This window comes from Trichosurus vulpecula, chromosome 2 (assembly GCF_011100635.1).
Source record: "Trichosurus vulpecula isolate mTriVul1 chromosome 2, mTriVul1.pri, whole genome shotgun sequence".
In the NCBI taxonomy this organism is placed as follows: domain Eukaryota; kingdom Metazoa; phylum Chordata; class Mammalia; order Diprotodontia; family Phalangeridae; genus Trichosurus; species Trichosurus vulpecula.
In genome coordinates, this window is record NC_050574.1 from 421,041,606 (window position 1) to 421,056,239 (window position 14,634).

The 14,634-nt window shown below is 37.0% G+C and overlaps 1 protein-coding gene across 1 annotated transcript in view; it reads right to left on the reverse strand.

Moving 5' to 3' along the window:
* CLTRN (collectrin, amino acid transport regulator) overlaps positions 1 to 14,634 on the reverse strand; it is a 65,797-nt gene that overhangs the window by 20,625 nt on the left and 30,538 nt on the right. The window contains exon 4 of the mRNA XM_036746842.1: positions 2,644 to 2,757. Within this exon, the coding sequence (XP_036602737.1) occupies positions 2,644 to 2,757 (114 nt within the window). The remainder of the gene's footprint in view (positions 1 to 2,643; positions 2,758 to 14,634) is intronic.

The window sequence follows — 14,634 nt, forward strand, 5'->3', positions numbered from 1 at the left end:
GAGAAGACAGCACTGCCAGAAGATAATGATACGAAGGAATCTAGACTGAAACGATGAAGGACTCTTTATCTCCACATAGACAAGTCTAGCTAACTAGTGGGTTAAACAGATAGCCCTAAGCTATTATAGCTTTTAAAATCTAGGGCAGCTAGGTGGTGGATAGAGAGCTAGGTCTGGAGTCAGGAAGTTCTGAACTTGAATCTGACCTCAAACGCTTACTGGCTGTGTGATGAATCAGCTGTAAAAGGGAGATAATGATACCACCTACCTCCAGGGTCGTTGTGAGATTCAAATAAGAAAATAATTATAAAATGCTTAGCACAGTTCCTGGCCCATCATAAGTGCTATATAAATATTAGCTATTATTTTTATTAAAAGATGATGCATCTTCAATAGATTCCTGAGAACTTAGCTATAATAACATGCTAAAATGGAAATGGTGTAGGACTGAGAAACAGAGGTCCTGAGTTCAAACCCTTGTTCTTCTGCTTACTGCCTATGAAATATGGGAAAGTCACTTCATCTCTCTGCACCTCACTATTCTCATCTATATAATGATGGGTTTGGCTTGGTGATCTAATGTGCTTTCTAGCTCTGTATCTTTGATCCTATGTAACCTTAGACCCTAGTCCTTGACTGTTCCATATCCTTACCTCACTAACTTAGAACAGCTATAGGCTTTTTTAGACTTGGTGCTTGACCCCACAGTGTCCAGCCAGCACTTATCCCTATGTGACTCAAACCAGAAATCCTGAAATATGTAATCCTAAATTGGCTCCACCAGCCAGATGATCCAGAAATAGCAATACTATGTACTAAGTACTTCCATTAAATTTAAGTTCAAACAGTAAATATTTTGGGATACCACAGTGTAGAGTGTACACTATGGAGTAAGAATTCATACAGAAGATGGATGTCAAAGGTTGAGGTCCCAGAAAATATTGTAAATATGAAGTAAATTCTGCTTATTAAGTGGCATGATGAGAGAGTAAAAGAAAATTCTTATATTTTAATTGTTTTTCAGTTGTGTCCAACTCTCCGTGACTCCACTTAGGTTTTCTCAGGGGAGCTACTGGAGTGGCTTGCCATTTCCTTCTGCAGCTCATTTTATAAATGAGGAAACTGAGGCAAAAAGTGTTAAGTGACTTGCCCAGGGTCATACTGCTACTAAGTTTCTGTTTCAACAATCCGGCTAGCAGCTGTTGTGGGGGTGAAAGACCAACGTAAGCCCAACAACAAGAATGCTACCAGCACGCTGCAAAAGCACAGGTTCTTTTGATCTGCTTAACTAAGGAAAGCAAGGTTAAGGGGTTGACAAGCTTACTTTAATTCAGCATACAAATATCATAAACTTAGTTCAGGGGAAAAGACCAGCACATTGAACTTCAGAGCAAATTACAAACAAATTACAAACATGGACAGACAGACCTTGTCTGATTCAAATCCCAATACATAGTTACCAGAGTTTAACAAAGTCTTAGCATCCGGGTTACAAGCTGGAGGGCTCCTAGCTACAGCTGCCTGGAGTCTCCGCCTCAGCACCACCACCAGTGCGCAAATGGCTCTGTCTTCTCTTCTTGTAGGATTTCAGACGTCATCAAACGTCATCTGAATGACCAGAACTTAGGCCGCTATGATTGGTTCTTGAGTTAGCCCCTCCCCTTAGGACCCTGGGAGGTTCATATCCACATAGCTTAGGTTAACGCCTAATATGGGTTAGAGCCTGGGGCTTAGCACTTAGTAAGACTCAATGAAATACACTGAATTACTCAAAGGAAACAAGAGCCAAACTCTTCAAGGGCACTTGTTGAACTAAGTGCTAAGAGCCCATTTTGCTTACCAACACAGTTTCTGAGTTCAAATTTGAATTCAGGTCTTCCTGATTACACTCTATCCATGGTGCTACTTATCTCCTTCTAGTTACAAATAGTTGACAAGTCAGTGGGGGGAGTTCCCATGGTAGCAGTACCATAAAGTAATAAACTCCTAGATCAGTAAAAAAAATCCCTTCATAGGTGGTCATGCATGGATGGTTCTAACATGACTCAGGAAGAGAGGGTGATGTTGATGACTTTGCACAACTCTGTCTCACTTAAATCCAATACGAGTCAAGACATCATCCATGATAGCACTGGTCCTCTTTGAAAATGAAGGATAAGCAACAACAACATGCGCTTTCCAGAAGTTCTTTGTTCTGTAATTTGACTTCTTATTTCTTTAACTATTACTCTGTTATCCCTTAAAATGTATGTGATTTAACTCTACATAGTTGCTAAGTACCTGGTTACGTTGTTTTTTTGTTTTAATTTAGTGTTGTGGGAGTTATTTGTTTACTCATTTATTTATTTTATAGAATCAAAGGTACTTTTTCTTAACAGAGTATCATGCCTCAAATGATAGGCATGTAGGCATGTCTTAATATCATGCCTTAAAAAAAGGACATGAAGAGCATTTCAGAAGGTCATGTCTAGCAGCTATAGCAAACAGGATGCAGTTCTTGATCTCTTGGTGCACTTAAATAAGGGAGGCAAGGAACAGAATAGACTTGTTTGGCATGCATACAAATACTTTTAAATGAACTAACATGTTTGTTCGTCAAAGACAAAATAGGTTTAAGAGAGAATAAAATAGAGTGACAATTACCTTATGGCTGCCTGCACCTCACCTGCAGGAAGTGTTTGATTTTTAGAAGGGTCTGTAACTACAAACCAGAATGACACACGTTTTGTGACATTGCAAAGCAGGACATTGGAAGTTCTGCAAATGTTGAGGAGAAAGAAGAGAAAAATGTATTACTATTAAGACAGTAGTATATGATATTACATAATATTATTTGCTTAGAATATATTATTGCTTCCATAGAAGCAATTCAATTCAATAGAATATGTTATTGCTTCAATGAATATATGAATGAAAAAGTCTTTTTAGGTACAATAGGAATTCCCCACCCCCGCCCCCAAAATCAGTATAGTCTCTGCTCTCAAGGAACTCACATTCTGATAGGGAAAGACAACACATATAAAGAGGTTTAAGCTGCAGGGAAGATGGAAAGACCTGGGGATTCATAGGGTACAAATTCAGGGAAGATGGTGAGAATGAGATGTCTGGAAGGCTTCAGAATAACTCAATATTTTAAAAAACCTGAGATTTCATTGGTATTGGTACTCCTTTAACCAATGCAGGTCTCAAACTCCCACTCTTCCTACACACACGTACACTTTAGGAGACCATCTCCAAGAGAAGATGTGGACAAAAAGAATTCGTCACCTCTTGGTCAATTTAGCTAGGCTGATCAAAGGACAAGAGCCATGCCATCTATAGCCAGGCATGTACCCAATATCATAGGACCTACCTGAGCTGGTACTGTCATAGCTGTTAAGTACCCAGGGTCACCTCCATATCAAGGTGAAACTTAAATGTTTCTTGGGTGTGACAGAAAATCTCTTACTTTTATTCAGCTCATCAAACCATTACCTAAGGTATGAGAAGGTTGCAACATCTCCTAGGGGAAGGAGTATCCATAACAACAAAACCACAGACTTTTTTTTAAAGGGTTGAAATAAATAATAAAGAGAAAATAAAACTCCTCCAAAAACTTGCCAGATAACCTAAGGTGACTCAGAATCATAGCTCAGTTGTTTTGATTTGCCAGTATTGTTCTTTTTGCTTCAATTAGTTAAGTTGTGTCCAACTCTTCATGAGCCCGTTTGGTTTTCTTGGCAAAGATACTTGAATGGTTTGCCATTTCCTTCTCCAGTTCATTCTACAGATAAGGAAGCTGAGGCAAACAGGGTTAAGTGACTTGTCCAGGGTCACACAGCTAGTAAGTGTTTGAGGTCACATTTGAACTCAGGAAGATGAGTCTTCCTGACTCCAGGCCCACCTAGCTGCACCGTTAGAGGCACAAGATCCCTTTTAATATTAGTGTTTTCCCTCTGTTGATCATCTCCAATATATCCTATATGTCATTATTGGTACATAATTGTTTGCATGCCATCTACTCCATTAGACTGTGAGCTCCTTGGTAGTAGGAACTATCTTTTGTTTTCTTAGTGTGCATTTAGCACAGTATCTGGCACATGGTAGATGTTTATTGAATGACTGATAGAATGTTAAAACTGATAGAGATCTTAGAGATTATCTAGTCCAAGGTCCTTGTTTTCCGGATGAGGCAACTTCTTGTGAAGACAAATGCTTAATGTAATTCTAAACTATTTTCTCTACAACACAAATGATGAAACATTTCTTCCTCTCCTCTGAAGAGAAGTGGAGGGGAGAAGTGATATCACAAGTGCCAGATGGCTGCTTATATTGGTGACGTTGGCTTGACTGCTTTTCTTCATGTAGCAGAAGTCTGAAACGTGTATCTGAGGGATCTAAGTTGCTCCGGGGGAAAGAGTCAAGCAGACATTGAAAACAGAGCTGGTTGAGGGCTTGCTCACAGCAGGAATTAAGCAGAGATTGCACATACACAAGTGGATCTTATTTGCTTTTTGACTTCTGCTCTACCATTTGGTTCAGGTGCCGGAAGAAGATAAGAGATGCTGTAGTGGGAGACAGAAATTCTTTGCCCACCATGTAACTGAGAAACAGCAGGTTTTGAGGGCTAAACCACTATCCACAGATCCAGAGCAGTGCTGGAAAAAAGACCAGAGGAGAGCAAGGTTGAACTGATATACTGAGAAAAGTCTCTAGTAGTGAAGATGAAGAGGACTACTTTCTCTCTTTCCCGCAGTTTCTCTGGTGACAGTCTTGGGCCCCATGTATTATCACTAGGGGCTCTACAAACACATCCTTTGCCAGCAATCCCTCCAAAAGCTTCATGTGTTAGAGGGATCTGGAACCATACCCTGGGTACCACGGAAGGGTAAGGACAACTGAGAGGATCCATGGAAGGCAAATAGCCAATTTGCTCCACAATATAGCTCTTAACAAGTTTCTCTTTCTAGGATCATAGATTTGGAACCAGAAAGGATCTCAGAGGCCATCGAGTCCAGTGTCCTCATTTTATTATTGGTGAGCAAACTGAGACCCATACATATATATGTGTATATATATATATATATATATATATATATATATATATATATATATATATACACACATATATATGTATGTATGTATATGTATGTATGTATATGTATATATACACATATATACATGCATGTGATATTTATGTATGTTACATATTCATGTCAATATATGTGTATACATACGTGTGTATATATATCTTTAAAATAAATGATGTGGCCACAGTATGAATTGCCTATGTCATAGAAAATACAGAGGGCTAATCAGATTTAAGGTAATATTCCAGATGTGGAGGGTAAGCCACAGAAATTTTCCTATAATTTATAAATTTTCCAATAATTTCAATTGGTTTTTCATTTTTATCAACTGGGAATTGGGAACAATATCTGCTCTAATATGAAGTATTAGCCAAGTAGAGCTTGGATAGTGAGTGAGGAAAACTTTAAGAGTTTTCAAGCCAAGCACCACCAATAGGCAGACATACTAGACCCTTCAGAAAGGCTCAGAATTGTGTCCCAAAGAGGAGGCACACTAAAATTTATTGGCTGGTGGCTTGAGCGTAGCACCACCTGGTGGAAAAATTATGTTTTATAAGAACTTGAGGGTCAATGAATTAATTAAAGCTATCTGCAAATTTATGGAAAGTAGGATATAAGAGAGTTCATGGGCTGCCATTGCCACTATAACACCTAAAGTGTCCCCTGAGATGTCTACCACTATATATCTAGCGTGGACTATTTTCATGTTTATTACAAAAGAAAGTTCTAGAGTGAAGGTGGGGGATGGAGAAGACTATACTACGAAATTACTGTAATTTTTGAAAACAAAAGTAACAAGATTTAAAAAATAATAATAAAGTGTGCTTATTCCCAGCATCACAAGTGTATGTGTTTTGGGGGTCAGTAGGTAAGTAGGGAAGAGTAATTCTTTTAGTTTTAAAAGAGAAGGGAGGAAATCAATGCGTAGTGGTCTTGTGGCTGGTCTCGAAACATAAATCACAAAGAAATCCACTACTAAAATGTACTACCTAAATTGAAGGGATTATCATTAACAAACACTCTGGAGGGAGAAGACTATTATCCCTCTGAAGATTATTCAAGCACAGTATGCTTGTTCTTTATTATAATGACAAAGAATACCTTCTCTTATTAGTTTAACTTCAGTTTTTATGCCCTCTTAAAATTACTTTATTTTTCTTAAAAACTAAAGTATCTATAGTTTTATTACTGCACAGAGTGTTAAATTTCCTTCCTCCAAGAAGCATTTCCTCTGATATTGCTCCACAGTGATCTCTACTGGTAGAATTAATTGAGCTTAGCTCAATTGAGGAAAATTCCTGAAAGGTCTAATAATACAATACAAGGCTACAGGCAAAAAGAATTGGATAGTTGAGGAAATTAACTAAATAATTCAGCCAAAATATCTCCTAAGAAACTGTAGAAAATATCTAGGACTTGTAACAAGGTTAGGACAGGAATATATCTCATGGAGCATGTACTAAGCTTTCTGAACATTTATTATTGGCTGCATTTATGGCCTTAGCACCGAAGGACTCAGGTAATTTGGGAAGACTATGGATCCCTTGGTCCCATGATCAAGAGTGTCCACATCCGATGGATTGGTCACTGAACTAGGAAGAATAGCCCATTCAGTGGACCACAAAGAAAAGCGTCCCCACCCTCTAGCTCTTTCTCTCACTTCAAAGTTTCTTTCCATTTGTCCCATAGTATTTGTTTACTATTGGTTTCATGACATTATTTAGCCTTCGATAACCTACCATCCACTTTGGGCTGCATTCCCAAGCAATCCAACTATGAGAAGAACTAGTTGCATTTATGGACTGTGCCTAGAACAGAAGGACTTGAACTGTCCTGTGGCCCTGCCCATTGACTTCTCTATGGTTTTATACTGTCTAGAATTAATAAATTTTCTTCAAATGCAGGATGTGCCCAGGTCGGTATTGCTGTTTGATCTGCATGGAAGGTCAAGTGGCCCAAGACAAGACATATACGCTTATCGATATGTGTTGGCAGCATGGTCGGAGGGAGAAGGGCATGAGCCTCTCCTCCACCTCTTCCAGAAGAGCCCTGACACAGTTCTCAAATGGGCACAGAGCTATAATTCAGGCTTCTCTCTTTAAGGTACACTAAGTAGACCTTCCTCATCCTTTTGATGCAAATACCCCTTGCAGTAGATACCCCATGATAGAGACTAGCCAAAAGTGGGTGGTAAATTCCATTGCTCCATTATTTTAAAAAGCCAGAATCATTCAGCAATGAGTCAGAACTACAATGACTAATTAGAAGTAGTCAAGGTGGTTCATCTAATGCTCCGTTGGATGTAAACCAGCCCAACTCCCACTTATTTACCCTACTCTATATTCTCAATTGTTTTACTAACTAGTTTTGTCATTTGGGGGAAAATCAGTTAAGCATTCTGGACTCAATACTCTGATATGTAAAATGAAGGGGTTGCACTAGATGGTCCATTTAGCCCACTAACATTTTTAAATTATAATTTCCTTAAATCTTACAACATCTTTCAGCCTCTAAGGATATGTATTTCCTCTTAAAAATTATGCTGTATATGTCAAAATATTCATAGTACTTTTGATGGTAGTTTTATTTTCTAAAAATGTTAGGAACAAAGTAAATGAATGGTTAACACTTGGGATATACCTAAACAAATTGTGGTACATGAATATAACAAAATTATTAGTATGCCATAAGAAATGACAAATGTGAGGAATTCAGAGAGGCATGGGAAGCCATATAGAAACTGATGAGAAAGAGAGAAAGCAGAACCCAGAAAACATTATTAATTATACAATTACTCTAACCACATAGATGGAATAAAAAGTAAAACTGAATACTAGATAATTATAATAGCCAACCTTAGCCCCAAAGAAGTTTTGAGCAAATGTATTTCCTTCCCTATTGGGTGTTGAATATATCATATATAGTTATATATAGTGAATGTATTGGTTGGTTTTGCTAAACTACTTTTTTTCATTTAAAAATTCTTTGTTACAAGGGATGGTTCACTAGGTAGGAAAGAGACTTGCTCAGAAATGAAGATGTTGTAAAAACTGAAGATATCAATAAAAATAAGATATAGATTAATTGCTAAGAGTGGCAATTCACTCAGTATGTTTTAATAAGGCCATTAACTGAAGTTATTTATTTCCTCTGCAAATAAAATAAGGATATTTTACACATACACAAAAACACGACAAATCTTTAAATTGTTTTAAGGCTGTAGAAAATACTCAAATTAAGTAGAAATCTGGAAGGAAGCTATTTATATTTGGATATGTAGTATGGTAGAAAGAACCTGAGAATAGCCACCAGGAGAATGGCCACTAATAACCCCTGGGACTTTGTGTAAGTTATTAATTCTCCCTGGGCCTTGGTTTCCATGTCTGAATACTAGAAGCTTGGACTAGTTGATCTCTGAGGTCCTTTTCATCTCTAAAATTCTAACATCTTACTTTAGTAACTATTGTCCATCAATTATTCTTTCCCTTGTTTTCAGGAAGGCCACATCCAGTGGTGTGATACAGTCTTTATAGAAGCCATTTTTCTTTTTATACTAAGTTGGTTTTTAAGAAATGTATATTGTATATGATGTGCTTTGTTTTGCATATTTAGCATATATATTACTTCTAAGTTTCCATAATTCTTCCCTATTTAATGTTGTTACTAATACCACAGTATGTTCTAAATAAGCCTAATTTCTAAGCTTCCCATTACTATGACAGCTATTTATTTTAAATGAATGGTTTGGGAGAAGAGAAGGAATTATAACACAAGTTGGTTTAGATGGGGTAAAATGAACTTCAAGAACAAGATTAAATGAGGCAGTGAATTACTTCGTGATGCTGATTTGGTTCATTAACTTAATAAGAAGCTAGTGGTTGTGAAAGCATTTTGAAAAGTAAAAAGTTATATCACATAAGGTACTAGTATCCCTTCTTTGTTTATAATAAAAGAAAAAGTCAGCCAGAGTATATATAGTACATAGAACACTGGACCTGGAAACAAGAAGATGTGTTAAAATCCTCTCTCTGACTTATGTGACCATAAGCAAGTGACTTAAATTCTGTTAACCTCAGACAGCTAAGACTGGGTCATTCACATGTTGCAACAACTGAGGAAGTTATCACACCAGCTTATTATGTACGATATAGCAAGGATTTCATTTTTTAAAAATTCAATTCTGTTGTTTTTTTCTATTTCAAAGCCCATCTTATTTTTTTCAAAAAAAACCTCAGAGAAGTTACTTGTCTTGCTTTATCTCCACTATCTTCCTGCCCCCTTACGAATATTTTTAGGCTTGTCAACTAGTTTGGTGGGGAGGAAGAGGGAGTGGAATAGAAGTAGATTTCAGCTACTTCAGTCATGCATAAATCAAAATATTATAACTATTAAATCAATATACTATTTCTACTAGGAATTATTTTTTTTCCGTCTATGACACATGGATTTCTACTGGCTTAGAAATAATCACATTGCTGATATTTCACTGACTCAGAGATATTGTTCCCAAAATAACAAAAATCAATCGACCCCAGATATATAGCTGGAGAGAATCCAGCAAAGAATACGGGATTAGGAATCACAAAACACACACATGCATACACACATACACACACATGCATACACACATACACACACACATGCATACACACACACATGCATATTTGTACTTATTTGAAGTGACAACTCATTCGTAAGGCACTTTAAGGTTTGCCAGTCAGTCAATAAAGCAGCTAGTGGATAGAGCACCAGGCCTGGAGTCAGAAGACTTGAGCTCACATCCAGCCGCGGACACTCACTAGCTGTGTGACCCTGGGCAAGTCACTTAACCCTGTTTGTCTCAGTTTCTTCATCCGTAGAATGAGCTGAAGAAGAAAATGGCAAAACACTTTGGTATCTTTGCCACCAAAACTCCAAATAGGGTCACAAAGAATCGGACAAGACTAAAACAACTAAAAAATAACAGCAGTGATAAATATTTATTAAGCATCTACCATGTGTCAGGCTATGTGCTAGAGACACAAAGAAAGCTAAAAGATAGTCCCTTGATCTCAAGAAGCTCAGAGTCTAATGGAGAAGACGACGTACAGACAGCTATGCACAAATAAGCAACATACAGAATAAACTGGAAATAATCAACAGAGGAAAAGCACTAGAAATATGGGCTTGCAAAGTAAGTGTTTTCCTTACAAAATGTCTTCAAGGTAGGTATGACGTATCTAATCATCTCTATTTTATAGATAAGGAAAGAGAGTCTCTGAAAGGTTAGTGTGTGAGAGAAAAGCTGAAAAGATGAATAAGTGGTACAAGTTTCAGACTACCTAGAATAGAGGAAGAATGGGTCACTGGGAGAGAGTAAATGTTCAACAAAGTAAACCCTCTTCAAAGTCATTAGTGATAATCATGTCATGAAACACATACCACCTACTTCTCTTTGTGAAGACAACAGATTGTGTCCGGATGGAATCTAGGTTATTTCCTATGAACTTTTCATATGTGTGTATATGTATGTATGTATGTATGTATGTATGTATGTATGTATATACATATATGTGTGTATGTATATATATATAAAATCTATTATATATACCTCCCAAAAGACTTGCTTAGCATTTATATAACATGCAAAACAAAATTAATCAGCAAGTATTTATTAAACAAAACACGACTCCAGTTCAGTTCACTGTCATTAATTGTTTTGATTTGCTTTTTTAAGCTATATTGTCTTCAGCACAACTGAATATTGAGAATCTATATCAATAATTTTTATGTTCTCCATCATATTTTTAAATGCATGCATCTGTTGGAAAAAACTTACAATTTTTTTAACAAAAATGTTGAGATAATTTTAATAGGCAAATATCATTAAAGCAATATCAGTGTTACAGCCCATTCCTCCCTTACCCCGCCCCAAAAGACAAAAATGTAAATTCTTTTATCTCCCGGTAAAAGAAGCCTTAGTCTAATATTCTAAGATTTGGCTCTACTGCCACTTTGCATCAAGAAAGCCTAAGAGGCAAATCCATTCAAGCTACAAAAAAGAATCAAATTATTGTTTCTGGAAATCAAAAATAGCAGAGGACACCGAGATAGATGTCCCCTGTACAAGCCCAAGGCCGCTAATCTCTTTATCATGAATAAAACGCTAGGCTGTTCTTTTTCAATCACATGATTTAATAACACAAGATGAAGCATATGACCAGGCAGAGGGAGAAATCTACCCAACTTCTTAACTCTGAAAGAATTATTTTGGATTAGGAAATTTTTTTCACTATTCTTGCTAAAAATCATGAGTTAGTCCTGAGGAGCTTATATTTTAAGAAATTTTATGGACAAACCAAAAAGATTTCTAGAATTAAACTAAATTTAAATCTGTCACTGCAATGTATCCTTTGGTAACTTATTCCAATAATTAAATAGTTCTATTAGAAAGTTTTTCTTTATATCTCACCTAAATTCCTCAACAAATGATAAAGAACAACTAGTTACAATGTTCCCCCATATATAGTCCAGAAAAATCTCAGGTGACCAGAACCCACCTCATTTGAACCCTCAGTTTTCTGGGATTCCCATCACTCCCGATTCTCTAATTGTAAAGGAAAGAAGCAAACTACAAAAAAATATGCTGATGTCAAAGCTTTACTTTTAAAGACCTGTGTTTTTATCGGTATGGGTCTTCTCTCTACTGACAAACTAAATTAAAACAACTATGGATTAGCTTCTCTATGCAGCACATTGCACCAGGCTCTGAGGATGCAAGTTGAGATTTTTTTTAAAAAAGACAGTTCTTACTCTCAACAAATTACATTCTAGGACAGGGAAATTAAACAAATGTTCAGGTAGCCCCCTTTATCCAAGGAGTCAGAGTGTAGCTGAAATAGATGCCTATAGAACTAGACAGAAAACATTAGTTCATTCTGAACATTAAGGGTTGCATTTATCCCAGGAAATGACCAATGCCCCTTTCCTCTTGTCCGAAAGAGGGAAGAGAGCGGAAATCTTTCCAGAGGAGAGAACTGTACGAGCAAGCTGAGGATGCTAAAAGACCTCCTCCACTGCTGCTACCCTGACTAGGGAGGGAGATACTTGGAAAAGATTGTAGCTGAACAATTCAGGGCCACTCAGAACCCTGCTAGGACTGGAGCTGCCCTTGTTTGCCCAGAACTACAGTAACAATATTCCTCCTCACCCCTCTTCCCTTTCTTATCCACCTCAAAGCTTATCTCTCTTTCTTGAAAGTGTTTTGCATTTCTAACCATCTAGCCTCTTAAAGTCTATTAAGATAAAGCTAATGCATTTCCGGTTTATATGTATTTCATTTGCTCAAAGATAAAAGAGAGGGAGGCTATAGTTACACAGAGACCATTTTTAATTTGTTGAGTGTTTCACCAGACAGGACCAAACCAGAGATATTGATACATATTTTTATGCTTCTTCAAAAGCAGGTAAAAGAAAAAAATCCATACCAAAATCAAACCTGGACACAGAATGAGTTAGTAATATTCTGGTGAGGTATTGGTTTGTTAAGTAGAGAACTAGTCTAATTTTCCTGTATTAAAGAGACCCATCTTTCTGCTTCTGAAGGATAATGTAGAGGGAACTAGATCAGTGGTGGGATTCAGATAAATCAACAAACAGTTCTCTGTCGAACTGAGCGGAGGCACTGACATTGGGGGCGCAGGTCTCACTCCTGCTAACAACCGGTTCCCTGAACTCAACCTAAAATTAGGTACTGGTTCTACCAAACCAGTGCAAACTGGCTGAATCCCACCACTGAGTTACTAGACTAAGGGGAAAAGTCAGTTCACAGGCACCCTTGTAGGGAGGAGCTAGAAAAGACTGGTTCCACTCACAAGAGCATAAAGACCAAAGAGTTCCCGCCAGTGTTCCTCTTTAGACACATTCCTACCATTTGCCAGTTACATACAGATAACATAACATAAATGCATGAAAGTTCAGACCACAGTGGTTTAGGTCTATGGCCAGCAAAGAGTATATGGCCAAACAAGGATCAGAGAGGATCACAAGATAAAACAGATAATTTCAATTACATAAAATTAAAAAGGTGTACAAACAAAACCAATGCAGCTAAAATTAGAAAGTAATTGGGGGAAAAAAATCTTTGCAGAAGTTTTGCCTGAAAAGGATTTTATTTCTAAGCTACAGATGGAACTGATTCAAATCTATAAAAAGAGCCATTCCCTAATTGATAAATGATCAACGGATATGAACGAGCAGTTTTCTAAGGAATAAATATAAGCTATCACTATGAAAACTTTTACAAATCACTAATAGAAAAATAAAAATTAAAACAAGTCTGAGGTTCCGCCTCATATTTATTAGATTGTCAACACTGGCAGAAAAGAAAAAAATGCTAAATTTTGGAGATGCTGTAGGAAAACTGGTACATTGATTCACTTTTGGCAGAGTTGTGAACTGGTACAGCCATTCTGGAAAACAATTTGGAATTCTACCCCAAAAGTTGATAAATTGTGCATACCATTTGACACAACAATGCCACTATAGTCTAGATCCCAAAGAGATCAAAGAAAGAGAAAAAAGACCTACATGTACAAAAAGTATGTATAGCAGCTCTTTTTTATAAAACTATTTATAGCTACTACTTTTTTGCAATAACAAATAACATCAATTGAGGAATGGCCATATAAATTATGTTATAAGAACATAACAGAATATTATTGTGCCATAAGAATTTAAGAAAGCGACAATTTCAGTGAAACTTGGGAAGACTCAACTGAACTCTAATTTCTCAAATGAACTCTTTATTTCAGAATGACATGTGCAGAATAAGGAGAACCATTTATAAAGTAGGAAAAACATTATAAAGAAAAACAGCCCTTAAGAACTCCAATTAACACAATAACCAACCTTGATTCCAGAGGAATGATGATGAAGCATGCTACAAATGTCCTGATAGAGAAGTCATAAGGCTCAGGGCGCAGAATGGTACGTATAATTTTTAGAGATGGCCAATGTAGGAATTGTCTATTAAAGGCAATGTGTATACCGTGGCCATCTTGGCTGCTCATGTGTATGTTTGTGTGTGTGTGTGTGCATGTGTGTGTGTGTGTATGTGTGTAAAATAAAGGCCTGTGTATCCACAAAGTTCGTCAGTGTACTTATGAAATGTCTTCCTTTCCATGTCCTCACCACGCTCCTGGAATCTGGCTCTCTAGAGCCTCCATACGAGGAAGGAGCCAAGCACCCTGAGATTCTCTGTATGTGTGCTAGTCCATGACAAATACATGCTTATTTCAAGAAGAAATCTTTATTAGTGCTTTTATCATACAAATTTAAGAACCACTATATAAATGTAATATGTCATTGCTTCATTTGATTTGAGACATATATATTCTTATATGTATATACATGCAACATACAAAGATATGTAGGTATATAGGAAATCGTCTGCCAGAGATGATAATTAAACCCATAGGAACTAATGAGTTCAATGAGAAAGAGTGTAGAGGGAGAAGGGAAGAGAGCCTGAGGCAGAGTCCTGCAGAGATTGAGGAGAAACATTCAGCCTGGGGGAGGGGGAATT